The 14,398-nt window shown below is 34.6% G+C and overlaps 1 protein-coding gene, 1 long non-coding RNA gene and 1 other non-coding gene across 3 annotated transcripts; 2 read left to right on the forward strand and 1 right to left on the reverse strand.

Moving 5' to 3' along the window:
- The first annotated feature begins 317 nt into the window (after positions 1 to 317).
- Positions 318 to 423, forward strand: LOC121213092 (small nucleolar RNA R71). Its single transcript, XR_005908460.1, has one exon. It is a non-coding gene; the product is annotated as a small nucleolar RNA R71 (small nucleolar RNA).
- A 5,044-nt stretch (positions 424 to 5,467) lies between these two features.
- On the reverse strand, positions 5,468 to 8,743 carry LOC107893926 (probable inactive purple acid phosphatase 2). The gene is made up of 2 exons (XM_016819072.2): positions 7,875 to 8,743; positions 5,468 to 7,023 (listed from the first exon to the last, which is right to left on the reverse strand). Exons 1-2 carry the CDS (start codon positions 8,559 to 8,561, stop codon positions 5,743 to 5,745), a joined length of 1,968 nt encoding a protein of 655 aa, XP_016674561.1. The 5' UTR covers positions 8,562 to 8,743; the 3' UTR covers positions 5,468 to 5,742.
- A 2,181-nt stretch (positions 8,744 to 10,924) lies between these two features.
- Positions 10,925 to 12,614, forward strand: LOC121212430 (uncharacterized). Its single transcript, XR_005907568.1, has 3 exons — positions 10,925 to 11,011; positions 11,487 to 11,574; positions 12,396 to 12,614. It is a non-coding gene; the product is annotated as an uncharacterized lncRNA (long non-coding RNA).
- Positions 12,615 to 14,398: the final 1,784 nt, after the last annotated feature.

Consider the following 14,398-nt stretch of genomic DNA (forward strand, 5'->3'; position numbering starts at 1 on the left):
GTGCTGTGCACTCCTCCTCCATTTGAATCACACCTCATTACTGGATGTACCTGAGTGGAACCACACAAACCATCAATCTTTTTATTTAAAAGTTCTACCTAGTTAGATAGCATAGTGACCAAGTCGAGGTTGAAAACACTAGCTGCTTTGTTCTCATGACTTGCCACTGATAGTTATTCAGTGACATCTCTTTAATAAATTTGTAAGCCTCTTCAGGTGTTTTGTTGTTTAAAGTTCCACCAGCAGCTGCGTCGATCAATTGCCTTGTTGAGGGGTTTATACCATTGTAAAAAGTCTGAACCTAGAGCCATAGAGGTAACCCATGGTGAGGGCACCTTTTCAATAGATATTTGTATCTCTCCCATGCATCATAAATGTTTCTAAATCCATCTGCACAAAAGAAGAGATATCATTCCTTAATTTAGCCGTTTTAGCTGACAGAAAATATTTAAGTAAAAATTTTTCGGTCATTTGTTCCCAAATAGTGATTGACCCTCGAGATAACGAGTTCAACCACTATTTAGCCTTATTTCTTAATGAAAAGGGAAATAACCGAAGGTGAATGGAATCATCAGAAATGCTATTAATCTTAAAGGTGTCGTAAAATTCCAGAAAATTAGCTAAATGAGTGTTTGGATCCTTGTCCTGCAAACCATCCAACTGAACAAACTGTTGTATCATTTGAATCGTGTTAGGTTTCAGTTCAAAATTATTTGCAGCAATAGCAGGTCTAACTATACTCGATTTAGTTCCTGTTAAAGTAGGTTTAACATAATCATATATAGTACGAGGAGCAGGATTCTGATCTACAGGATTTTCAGCAACCACAGGAGATAGCAGATTATTCTAATTATCAGCCATCTCCTCAGTTGTAGTATGGATATCATCCTCTCGCTCTTCCTCTATGTATTGTAGGCTTCGCCTTATTTCTCTTCGATTTTTGTGTGCTATGCTCTCGATCTCACTATCAAAAAACAAAGGTCCTGATGGGTTTCTTCTAGTTATAAACTGTCAAAAACCTACTAGGAGTTAAATAAAAGAAAATTTTAGAAAAGAAAAATTAAAAACAAAAACAAAAAGTAAATTGCAATAAAGGTAAAAATGACTAAAGTAATAAAAATTAAGTGTTCCTAATATCTTAGTCCCCGACAACGGCGTCAAAAACTTGATGGTCGTAAAACTAGCTAAAAATTAGACTAAGGTAAGCGCACCTATCGAACAGTAGTATAGTTGAGGTGAGACCAGAAATATCGTATCCACGAGGACTAAAAGTACTAGTAATTACTATCTTTTTATTATCTAGCCTGAAAACTGAAAGGATGATTTAAAAACTAAAATTAACTATCTAATTAACTAAGACTACAACAGAAATAAAAGTTAGAAAATACTTTAGGAAAACCGATGGAGAAGACAATACCCAAGGAAGATTTCACCTAGACTTCACGTATTACCTCTGAATTAGATGATTTATTCACTTGACTTAATCCGTAAGAATCCTTGATTTATGTTAATATCTCTCTCGTGACTAAAAACAACTGACTCTAGGTTGATTAATCAAAACCTTTTTCTAATTAAAACCCCTATTGTTGCATTAATTCGATCTATGGATTCACTTATTAGATTTGACTCTAATCCGGTAGATTTATGTCGTCTTATCTCTAGGATTGCATGCAACTCCGCCTAATTATGGGCGATTTACTCTTAAACAGGGAATTTTTCTCCTTTGAATAAGCACATCAAAAACTTGAATTAATATCCTGGAATATTAAAGCAAGGGTTAAATTCACAATTAAGAATAAGAACAAGTATTTATCATATAATTCAAATAGTAATAAGATTCGTCTTAGGTTTCATCTTCCTTAGGTATTTAGGGAATTTAGTTCATAACAATAAAGGGAAACATCTCAAAATTGAGAAAACAACAAAACATAAAGAAACCCAAAAACTTCGGTAGTAATTGAATGGAGATCTTCAGTCTTGAAGGAGATCCTACTTCCGGTATGATTCCGATGGTTGACCTTGAGTGTTTTTTGCGGTCTACTCTTCGTCCCCGTTTTATCCTCTTTTAGGGTCTTTTAATAGACTTTTGAATGCCCAAATTAGCCCAAAATTGTCCTTTTCCGAGCAGAATTAGACTTAGGCTCGACAGGGACATGGCCGTGTTCCACGCCCGTGTGAAGGTGCTTAGGCCATGTGTAATTCTGACTTGGTTTGGTGTCGACACAGCTATGACACATGGGCATGTGGCCTACCCGTGTGTTACACACGGGCATGTAGATCACCCGTGTGGAAGTGCCTAGGCCGTGTGCCATGCTGATTTCGGCCCATTTTGTCTATTTTTGGCTCGTTTCTTGCTCTTTTCGCCTTCCAATGCTCACCTAAGTATAAAACATGAATTTAAAGGATTAGGAGCATCGAATTCAATGAAACCAAGGAAAAATCATCCATAAATATGCCAAGCATGGGTAAAAATATGTATATATTACGATTTATCAGATGCCAAACAACTTTTTTTTGCAGAAAGAGTCACATTATTGCAATTCGTACTCCTGTCCATTCCTAATTTTTTCATGCAAACAATGATCATCCCAAAAGGAGTCTGTGAGAAGATTGAGAGCATTGTTAGAAAATTTATTTTGGGATCTTCCAATGGTTATAAGAAGATGGCTTTAATAATTGAGAGTCTATATGTCAACCACGCTCTTGTGAAGGTCTCAAAATTCTTCACTTGGAGGACCAAAATGGGACATTTTTTTTATGAAAATAGGGTTTGTACTACTGACTAAAAATGAAGCTTTGTGGGTTCATGTTCTTAGATATAAATACAGTATGAAAGAAGGATTACCGGAGAATATAGTGCGAGGGAGATGTTCCTTTCTTTGGAGGGCCCTTGCTAAGGTATGGCCTTTATTGCTTGAGAATATCGTTTGGTCAATGGCAAATGGTAGATTTATTTGGTGTTAGAAGGAGTCATGGATCCCACATTTAGGGTCGCTGATTAAACAGATCCTTTCCCGTGAAAATATTATGTCCAACTGTCAACTTAGTGAAATGGTAACGAAAAAGGGATCGTGGAACCTTGATCTTTTCAGAGTATGGCTTTCGGATGATTGCATTAAAAGAATTGTGAGTATTCCTCCGCCTCATCCAGATGCGAGGATAGATCGCTTAGTGTGGCTGAACAATTTGACGAGCTCGTTTTCAATAAAGAGTGCATATTGGATGACCAGGAAGAGATTTTGGGATCCAAAAAAAGGCGTTAAAAAATCGTTTTGAGGTATCAAGGGCCACAACGAGTCCATTTCATTTTTTGGCTTGTATTTAAATAAAGACTTCTTAATGATGAAAGAGTAAGGATGAGAATTGGATACGATTGCACATGCTTGATCTATCCACATGAGAATGAGGATATTTTACATGTGCTTAGAGATTGTCTAGCTGCAAAGGAGGTTTGGCATCGGGTTGTACCTTCTGGTTAACATTATAGGTTTTTCTCCAGAACACTTAGCTGAATGGTTGGAATATAATTTAAGTGATAACTTATGGATGTCTAATGTGGGTTTTAGTTGGGCTACTCTTTTTGGGTTGCTTGTTTGGCAAACCTGGAAAAATAAAAATTTATTCATTTTTTAGAGTTTATCTTGGTACTCTTCTAAAATAGTTAATTCTTCGATTAGTTGGGTAAAGTAGTATATTTTGGTGAACAAGAAAACCTCAATTAGTCAGTACGAAATTGAGTCACACCTCCCGTTGATAGGTAATTGTTGCATTTTGAATTCTGATAGGGTGATTAATCTGATTTCTAGCATAGCTTCTGTTAGAGGTATGTTGTAGAAACTGAATGGTGAGTGGATCTTGGGTTATAATCATTTTTGGGGGGTTTGTTTAGTATTTGAAGCAGAGCTCTAGGGAATCTTAGATGGCTTGACTCTTGTACAAAAACGGGGATTGGATAGAGTGTTGATTCAAGCTGATAACTTAGAAGTAGTCAAAATCATTCAAGAAAGCCAATCAATAAATTCGTCTTCAGCCTTGGTGAGAAGGATTCATCAACTTGTTCTGATGGTCGAATATTGAAGAATTAGGTATGTTCTAAGGGAGAATAATAAAGTTGCGGATTCGTTAGCCAAAATGGTTTCTGACAAGGATCACATCATTCAATTGTTCAAGGAGGTAGGGGTAAGTATTTGATCGAGTCGAGTCGAGTCGAATCAGGTAAAAAAATTTTGAGTTAGTCAAGTTGACGAATCCTATTTTAGCAACCGAACTCAATTTGAATTTTTTGTAATCAAGTCGAATTGAGTCAAAAAAGTTCGAATCAATTTGAGTTGAGTTAACGAATCTTATTATTTATACTTAATGTTGCATTTACATTGACCGATTATTTAACTAGTAGACAAAATACAAGCTTTTAGATTAATTTTGAGTAAAGGAAAAATGGGAAGTGGAGGGATTCTGGAAGCGAAGTAAGTCTACTGGGTAAATATTTATCAAAACAACATAGTTTTGCCTTTTAACTTGATAGTTTTGACTTTTAATTTTAGATAAAGTAAACATTTATCAAAACGACGTAGTTTTACCTTTTCTTATTTGGATTTTCGAATAACTCGAATTAAGTGTGAGCGTTCGGCTGAATCGAGTGAAATTGTTCGAGTTAAATTAGAAAAATTAATAATGTCAAATTAAAATCTTGTTACAATATAACTATTTTCATGTTAGAGCATAAAATTTGAAACCATATATATTTGAAAATTTTTTGAAAGCATAATAATAATAAGATATTTTCAACTTTTTTAATATATTTTTTAGATTTTTTTAAAATACAAATTTTAGAATTTTTATGAATATTTTGAATTTTAAAAATTATTTTCAATTTTTGAAAATTATTTTGATTGTTTTGTAATTTTTGTTAAGAGAGACCAATTTGCCCATTTTCAAAATTGATCGGGACCAAAAGGGTATTTATACTAATATGTTATTCGAATTATTTGAGTTATTCAAATTGTAAAAATTCAACTCGACTCGACTCGAGCTCGAAATCCAAAATTTCTTTTTCGAGTTGACTCAAATAATTCGAATAACTCGATTCGATTAACTCGAAATTTTAATTTTTTGAATCAAATAGAATCAAATTTTACTACACCCTACAAGGAGTTCCCAAAGATCTCTTACATTTATTGGACAACAACATAGATAGTGATGCTTTTGGATTATTGTAATCTATTTTTTCTTTAAAAAAAAAAGAAAAAGAATGGTCCTAAAGACCGAAGAAGTCTAAAGTTATAAATTTACGTAATTGTACAGTATTTTTAAAATTACCATGCAACCACATATAAAAAAAGATCCTCTGTGAAAAATGAGATAACATATAAAAAATTTTGTGTAAGTAAAATTCCCAGAATGTATGGAGTTTTTAAAGCTTCGGTGACGGATCCCAATGACATGATAAGGAAATAAAAATATAAAATAATATAAAACTTTCGTTCAAAATATTATGCCAAAACATTGATACAAATAATTCAAGAAATATGTACAGAGAACTTTGAAGTACGGATGAAAATAAAAACACAAACTGGAACCCTAATTTTTTTATGTGAATACGTTGATACAAATATTCCAAGGAAGATGTACAGAAGATACAAATTTAGAGAAACATTAAGGCACCATACCCTGCAAATAGCATGAAAGCACCATTATGTCACTGCAAATAGGATTTGATAATTTGAAGCACACAGTAGCTGTTCATTGCTCCTCGGTTTTCAAGGAAGTCCAGCCTCTTTCTGTTGCAATTTGTCTCATAGCATGTGAAACGAAACCCAGAACATAGCCAACAAAACCACCAAGCACCAAGACACTACCACCCCAGACATAGTGTGAAAATGAGTACCGTGTCACATCATCAACCTTATGGACTGCTCCGACTTTACCATTGTTATCATCACCACCATTGAGAACTTGCCCAGATGCCAAAATCTCAACCATGTCATGCACCTCCCCGTCATGGTTTCCTACCAACGATAGTGTAAGTTTCTCTTTTGTAGCAATTAATCTAGTGTACCCAAACTCGCCTGTGCGGTACAAAGACCTCTTGGGTTGTGGGTAGACGGGATCGTGTGGATGGTCTGGTCGAGGTTCCCATGTTGGTTGCCAGTCTTGTCCTGCCATCCCAATCACAACATGAACTGGAAATGCCTCCCAATCCTTCCCCTTCTGCCCCATGCTTCCACATGTGAAGTTCTTCAATGGACAAAACCTCTCGTACCGATGAACATGGCCCCATAATGCAAGGTTCACATTGTTTTTCACAAATAAAGGTTCCAAATGCTCAAGCATTTTCTCTCTCAATGGGGCGTCCCTACTTTCGAAACTTGTAGTGTACATTGGTCTATGCCCTTGAACTACAACAAAAGGGGTCTTCATCCGATCAACCGACTCTAGATCATGCTTCAGAAAGTCATATTGGCTGCTTCCCGGAAGGAAATTGGTCTCGGTTGACATGTACACAAAATGAACTGGCCCCATATCAAATGAGTAGTAAAGGTTTCGGGTGGCTGGAGCACGGGTTCCAGTTGGTTCTGAAGAGTTGCCAGGCATATTGAATCTAAGGCTGTAGGGAACCCCACATTCACCACCTCCATCAGTTCCATAAATTAAATTGGCCCAGTCAGGTTTCCAAGGCTGTGAAGGCCAATCATATTCATGATTGCCAATGCACACAAGATACGGCACCTTGGAGGCAACAGGCTCAATTAAGTTGAAAAATTCATCCCACAACCATGAATAGCCTCTTGCATAGCTGATATCCCCGATATGGGAAATGAAAGTAGGCTTATCTCCAAGAGCTTCAAGGTCACGCAGGATCCACTTAATGGTTGATATGCTTTCATCTTGTGTGCGACTAAAGGTTAAGTAGGGTGTAGCAGTCCCCATGTCTCCAAATAGGAAGGCTATTGTTTCATTTGAACTTTTGTCCCATGACACAAAGCTATGTGTCGTGCTCCAACCTTTAGACTCGCTTCCAACCTGTTAGAATGTGCAAACCAGAGCTAAATTAACCATGAAAGTTTAATTGAAAGTACAACAATGTCTTGAGGGAAAAATATGCTTCAATACTTTTCATTAGTCCTGCCATGTAACAAGGAAACAACGTGTAATTGAAGTTGACATGATAAAAAATAGAAGAATCACACTCAACATATCATATGAATTAACTTGAATTGATAACTAGCCACCTACTGATAGCGTCACTAAGTAGGCAAAGGATACTAATTCCACCTCAGAAAGGAAGGAAAGGTCTTTTTGGATATATATATATATATATAAAAGCAGATATGCTACAAATCCTATCAAACATGTTTGGGAAGAAAGCAATAGCTCCGTGACAAGTGGTATTAGAGCCACTAATAACTACCCGAGTCCACATTGAAAAGGAAAAGAGAATCTTTAAATACATAAGTGTGTGCACTACACAGCTTATCAAAAAAAAAAAAAACACTTTGAGCAGATACACAATATGCTGCAGGCCAATGGTCCCATGACCATAGCACTAGATCAAAGATTCAAACTTCGAACCTAGGCCCACCCTCTCCTTCATCAGGACTAAGCTCTTTCTATAACAACATTTATTATAAATGTCATGCTTGTCAGAAAACTAAATTCTTATGTTTTATTTTATCCTTCATCTATAACAACAATAAGCATAAAGCATATCTACTTCAAATATTATTATGGTTATAGATGTAACATGATAAAAAGGAAATTGTAATTCAAGACAAGGAGCTCAGCATTGTAGCACAACCATTTGAATGAAGAAGGCGTTTTTTAGTTGGAACAAAATGTAGTTCAAAACATCTCCAAATTTAGCATTTAATTACCTGATAATAGTATTTCACCCCACCCTTTAAACCCGACATGACAGCGTCAAATATCCAACCAGGATCTCTCCAACCAACGCTCTCATTGGCCGGCGCGTGACACATGTCTTCCCTCTCGTACCTCCCCACACGTGCCACCGCTACGTCACCTTCCCACTCTCCTTCCTTCTCTCCGTACCTCACCTGCCTCTCCTCCGGGTCCTCCGCAACGAACATCACCCGCATCTCCCTTTCCCGACCGGTCAACGACAAGTGGATCTGCCCCGGCCCACGACCCAATTCGAAACCCACCGTCTCGGATTCCGCCAACAAGTGCTTCGTGCCCGGGAGGGGATTATGATCCTGGTCGTGGATTTCCGGGTTGACCTCGGATTCGGTCCAGCGGAAGATCCGGAAGGAGTAGTTAGAGCGGAGGGAGGTGAGGGGGAGAGAAATGGAGCCCGCTCCAGATTCCCAAGTTGAGGAAGAAGATGAAAGGAACTTGTAACCGATGAAGTTGTCGTGGGGTGAGTCGGGGGGCGAGTAGAGACCGAGCCAGTCGAGCTTGGACGGTGACTCGATGCCGGACCATTGGATGTGAACCGAATTACCCGATTTAGAAAGAGTTTTGGGGTTGACGGTGAGGATGGGTTCGGGTCGGACTTGAGAGATTAAAGGAAGGAAGAAGAAAAGCAAGATCATATTCATGGCGGATAACGGAAGTTAATCAAGTTGAGGATTGCAATAAAAGCGAAAGAAACAAGTATGGGCCTTTTTTTTTTGGGAAATAGAGAAATGTATGGGCTTTGAATAAAGGATTAGGCATATTTCTTTTTGAGGAAGATTATAATTGAGTGCCATTTTTATATATTTAGCAAAAGTGGATGACTTTTCAATTATTTAGCAAAATAAACATTTGTCCATATACTCATATAAAAAATAAAAAACATGTAATAATATCATAATTGGTCTCTAAAAGTTTATCAAATTTTCAATTTAGTCCATTTATATTTAAAAATATTATGTTATTTTTAAAATTTAAAATTGTATTGTTTAAAATATTTAAATTTATTATTTTAGTATGCTAATTATCTTTTAAAAATTTAGAAAGTGAGTGTTGAATATTTTTTAAGACATAATATATTATCTTTTTAAATATTAAAAACTTGAGAATTAGAATTATAAATCTATAATTCTGTATTATTGAAAAGAGAGTATCAATATTAAAACTAGTTTGTAGGTTTAAAAGGAATTTTAAAACTTTTTGTTCATTTTATAATTTGATTGAGTCTAGTCCTATTCAAGTCGAGAGTGATATTTAGATGAAGCCTATTCAGCAATAATGATTTCAGGATTTAAACTCAATCAAAATTCCTAAGAAATAAGTTTATTTCAATTTTTTTATAATTTTAAATTTTCATATATTAAAATAATGGTACTTAAATTTTTTTAATTTAAAAATAACATACTATTTTTAAATATAATTTTAAAGTGAAAGCAAGATATATAAAATTTTGAAATTTTGATAAATGAGGATTGAGAGAAGGAAGGAACCTGTAGAATATGAGAGTAGAAGTGAAAGTCGAGATATGAAGGTGTCAACTTTGAAGCAGGTATATAATATAACAAAAAGTCCGTTTTAATAGATCAATTATGTTCTTTCAATCTTACATGTATTAATGCTACATCTATTTAATTTTGTTATTAGTATGTACAATTTATGACACTGTTTAGTTGTTGTTATTGTTAAAGTGGCAGGGTGATTTTTTTTCTTCCTGTTATACGATGACATTAGTTTAATGTTATTTGAACCAAATCAGATCTGTTGAATCAAGAATTAATTGGGGTTACCAATTAGAAGATGGTCTTTGAACCGTTTGATTCAAAAATCATTATTAATCAGCACACTTAAACTTAGCATTAATATCAATATCAATGTCAATCAAGTTATGAATTAATTGACAATACAACATTAAATTATGAAATCCTCACGAATTAAATGAAAAATTCTGTAAGAAATATATTTGTAGATAAGTCTTTAGTTAAAATAGTGAAATTAAAACATTAAATATTATGGTATTTTAAGTTTAAATCTTACCATAGTAATATTTTATAAAAATATATATAAAAGTAAAAAACACTATTATATCAATATTTGTTATTTTATAAAAACAATAGACTTTTAGTCATGTTTCAACTAAATTAATGTTCTATTGACGAATGACAACAACTCGATCAAAAGCTTAAATAATGATATAAATATAAATACTTAGTAATTATAATATATTTAAATAATAATAATTAAAATTTACACAATGAAACTTAAGATTAATTATAATTTTTTAAGTAGGGCTTGTTTGAAAAAGTGTTAAAAAAATTGGTTAGTTATGGAAACAGATGCCATTTTAGTTTTCTTGAAAATGGAAAACATTGAAGAAACATGTTTGGTTAAAAATTTTAAAAATGATTCTTAGAAAATGAAAAATAAAAAACAATAAAAAGTTATTTTCACTAAAAATGCGTTTGTAAAAGTGAATGATGAAAATAAGAGTTTACAACTTTTAATGAATTGACTTTGGTTATTTAACAAAACAAATTTCAATGGTATTGAAAAATTCAATTTTGGGGTCAAATTTTCTTAATTCGAGTTGGCTAAAAATTAGGATTGAATAGTTAAGTGTTGAATATGTAACAACTCGATTTAGGGTCTAGTCGGAACAGTGGTCTCGGGACCATAAATCCGAAATTAGAAAATTTATTCTATTACAATTATGAGGTTGTAACATGATTATAACAGTGCATGAAAAATTTGGTGAGTCAATTTTAACGTTTGTGACCCCGATTGCGAAAAAAGACTAAATTGCATAAAAGGTAAAAGTTGCTTTTTAGTACCTCAAATGTGTTAAATAGCTAGAGAACTAAAATTAGAGGATTTCAAAGAGTAATTTGACCCCTAGAAGCAAGGTGGCCGGCCATAGGAAGCAAAATTGGTCAAATAGTCAAAGTTTAGGTGAATGATGTCATGAGTTGGTGATAAAATAATGCCTAAAAAGCCTAGCTATTATTTTCTTCTTCTCCATGTCTTCTCCCTACCCAAAATATCAGCAAAAGAGGGGTTTTTGAAGCTTTGAAATTTCAGCAACTTATTACCTCAACAAGTAAGTGATTCCCATGTCCTTAGTTAATAATTTTTGCACTTTTGAGACCCTTGAAGCATAAGCTTTCAAATGAGGGGTCTATTTTACAAAATGATTGAGAGTTTAGGGGTTTTTCCATGAAAGGATTTGTGATCTTTGCTAAGTTTTTATGGAAGAATATGAGTCCTAGTTGTGACATAAACAACTTTTGTGAAAGGTATTAGCATGAAAACACCTAAAGGGACTATTTTGTGTAAGTTGCAAAATAGGTGATATGAGTGTGAAATAGTGAGATTTTGGGATTGCTACAGCAGTAAAAAGAGTTTAAATAGGCTTGAAATACAAATTAATTTATATAAAAATTGATTTTCCAGCATAGGGGTAAAATGGTCATTTTGCCAAAGTTTAGGGGCAAAATGGTCATTTTTCCAAATATGTGAATTTATGATTGCCTAATTATAATTAGTGGTTAAATGAGTGCATTTTGTTATTATAGATCAAGACTTGTCAAAACCGAACCTAGACCAGGGCAAAGCCAAGCAATCCAAGAAAACAGACTAGTCAAGTATATTTTGTAGATTGAGGTAAGTTGTATGTAAATAATACGACTACATTGTTAATGTATGTAATCGAATTGTCATTGAATTGATATAGTATGAATTGCTAGATTGTGAACTGAGATTGTATATTAATGATTGAGATAGTGGAATGGTCTAGTTGAGACCCTAGGAAACAAACCGGATATTTATGCCATAACGTTCAGATTTCTTGTGTGCCAGTGTAAGACATGCCTGGGTCATGCATCAGCCACATTATGAGTGCCAGTATAAGACCATGTCTAGGACATGGCATCGGCATAGAGACGAGTGCCAGTGTAAGACATGTCTGGGACATGCATCGACCTCGCGATGATAGCCAGTGTAAGACGTGTCTGGAACACGCATCGGCTAAGAGTTGTGCTAGTGTAAGACATGTCTGGGACATGCATCAGCACGTATATACAAGAGCTAGTATAAGACCATGCCTGGGACATGGCATCGGCCTCGATGATGATAGCCAGTGTAAGACCATGTCTGGGACATGGCATCGGTAACTTATCCCATGTTCGAGGCTTATAGAATATCCGGTAGTTTTCCGAAAGGTTCAACTTTAAAGGTTATGAAAATGACTTAATAAGGAAAGTATAAAAATGTTTTGAGTGATACAGGTACCTATTTGGTATGCATGAGTAATGAGTTCAAATTAGAAAATGTGATTTGAGTAGACGGTAATGAGTAAGTCAAGTTTATGCTTACCTTTGAGCTATGAGTATGATGACTAATGGTAAAATTGTTGTTGTATATTTATTTATATGCAACTTACTAAGCTTTATGCTTACTCTCTTTTCTTTCCCCTTTTCTTTCAGTGCCGCTTATTTAGCTTAAGGATTCTTTGAAGTCAGAGATATCGATCACACTATCAATCGGAGCACTTGGTATAGTACAAATCTTCTTTTAAGTATGGCATGTATAGGGCTAGACCAGGATGTTGATTTAAATGAGAAATTGGTTATGTATTTTGGCTTAAGTCAAAGCCCTTCATTTTGTATCAAGCCTAGAATAATGGCTATTTTTCATTTTGATAAATGCATATAATGTTCTTTCTATGGATGAATTGGTGTCTATTGTGGAGAAATTTGTGTATTGAAATGATCTTGTGTAGGTTGTGTAAATTGGGTGACAAAATGACTTGGAAATGGCCTCCTTTTTGTCCACACGGGCATGACACACGGGCGTGTGTCTAGGCCATATGTGACACGCGGCTCACCCCCATGGGTGTGTGTTTTGGCCGTGCGTCCCCTGCACTTAAACTTTTTAGTCAGTGTTGTACACGGGTAGGCCACACGTGCGTGTGCCATGGCCATGTCTTAAAGTCAGTATTGTATACGGGCAGGTCACATGGGCATGTGCCATGGCCATGTTCTTAAGTCAGATTCACACACGGGCTGAAAGCACGGGTGTGTTCTAAGCCACACGGACGTATGTGTCCACATGGTCTTTACCCATACAGGCGTGTGGAGCCTTAAAGCACAAAATTTTCCATATTCTTCTTAAGTTCTCGATTTGGTCTGAACCATCTTGAATGTATGTTTTGGGCCTAGTAAGCCCATTTAATAGACAGATTGCTTATGAAACAAAAAGTTTTAATTTGATCAAGATTTTTATGACCTGATTTCCTAAGATTGATTGAGTTTAAGTTAGGTAGCACCTCAAACCCTATTATGGCGTCAAATACGGGCGAGGGGTGTTACAAAATACGAGATTGTAAAGTCGAATTATTATGTGTTATTAGATTAAATTGGTTAATAAAAATAATACATGGACTAAATTGATAAGTGACTAAAATAAAAAGAAATTGATTTTTAAATTCATAAGTGCCTTAAAAAGCAATTTAACTAAGGTCATAGTAGCAATTCAACCATTTTAAATGTTATGATAATTCTTAATCAAAGGTTGAGTCATCACATACCATTAAGTGTCATAAAGGTTAATGAAATAATAGATTAATGGACAATTAAGTTAATTAATTTGTTAATCCATCATATAAATACTTGATGTGGGAGAGAGTACACCCTATATCTAGCCCAATCCCCGAGCCTAAGTAACATGACGTTACATCAAACATCGAACTCATACATATTTACATAGTCTCAAATACATACAAGCATTGCCACTTTCAAATATATAGAGGAGTAATTAGTCTTAAACACCTTAGACAACATTTTAAACAACTTAACATACCTTAATCAACATTATAAATAATTTAAAAACATGCTTAGGAGCCATACAAGTATCAATACGCCATCACAGGTATCAATATTTTAGAAGATAAATATCGATACTAGTAAGAAAATTAATACCAAACTAGCATTCTATCAAATTTTAAACAAAAGAATTTTATCAATACATGGGCAAATGTATTGATATTTTCACATCGAGTATCAATACCAAATTAAGCTACTGACTTCACAAAGATGCAATTCAACTTTGAGGTATCGATATTTATGTCCCGAGTATCAACACTTCTACTCAAATTTTCAAAAACACAGTAAAGCAGAGTATTAACATGCTCAACATATCTCTATTCTAACATGCATTAATCATCACAGTATCAAGCATCAAATTTACCCAAAACACAGCCTAACGCAACATCTTTACCTTCTCAATCCAAATCATGGTGATAACAATTAATATTAGTAATAATTACCAAGCAAAAATTCTAGAAGTTCACAATCATACTAAACGAACAAGAACATAATAATAGCTAGCCAAAAGTTCCAGCCAAATTGCCTTTATTTCCACAGTTCAACGAATAATGATAATATCACCTACTTAAATACTAAAGCTTAACTTGGACCACTTCTTTGGA

Source organism: Gossypium hirsutum, chromosome A13 (genome assembly GCF_007990345.1).
Source record: "Gossypium hirsutum isolate 1008001.06 chromosome A13, Gossypium_hirsutum_v2.1, whole genome shotgun sequence".
Taxonomy (NCBI): domain Eukaryota; kingdom Viridiplantae; phylum Streptophyta; class Magnoliopsida; order Malvales; family Malvaceae; genus Gossypium; species Gossypium hirsutum.

What these genes read in the sequence shown, in the direction of transcription:
- LOC107893926 (XM_016819072.2), bottom strand. Translation starts at nt 8,561, where the DNA reads ATGAATATGATCTTGCTTTTCTTCTTCCTTCCTTTAATCTCTCAAGTC. An exon ending in GGGTGAAATACTATTATCAG is followed by an intron (nt 7,024 to 7,874) that starts GTAATTAAATGC and finishes ACATTCTAACAG; the next exon opens with GTTGGAAGCGAGTCTAAAGG.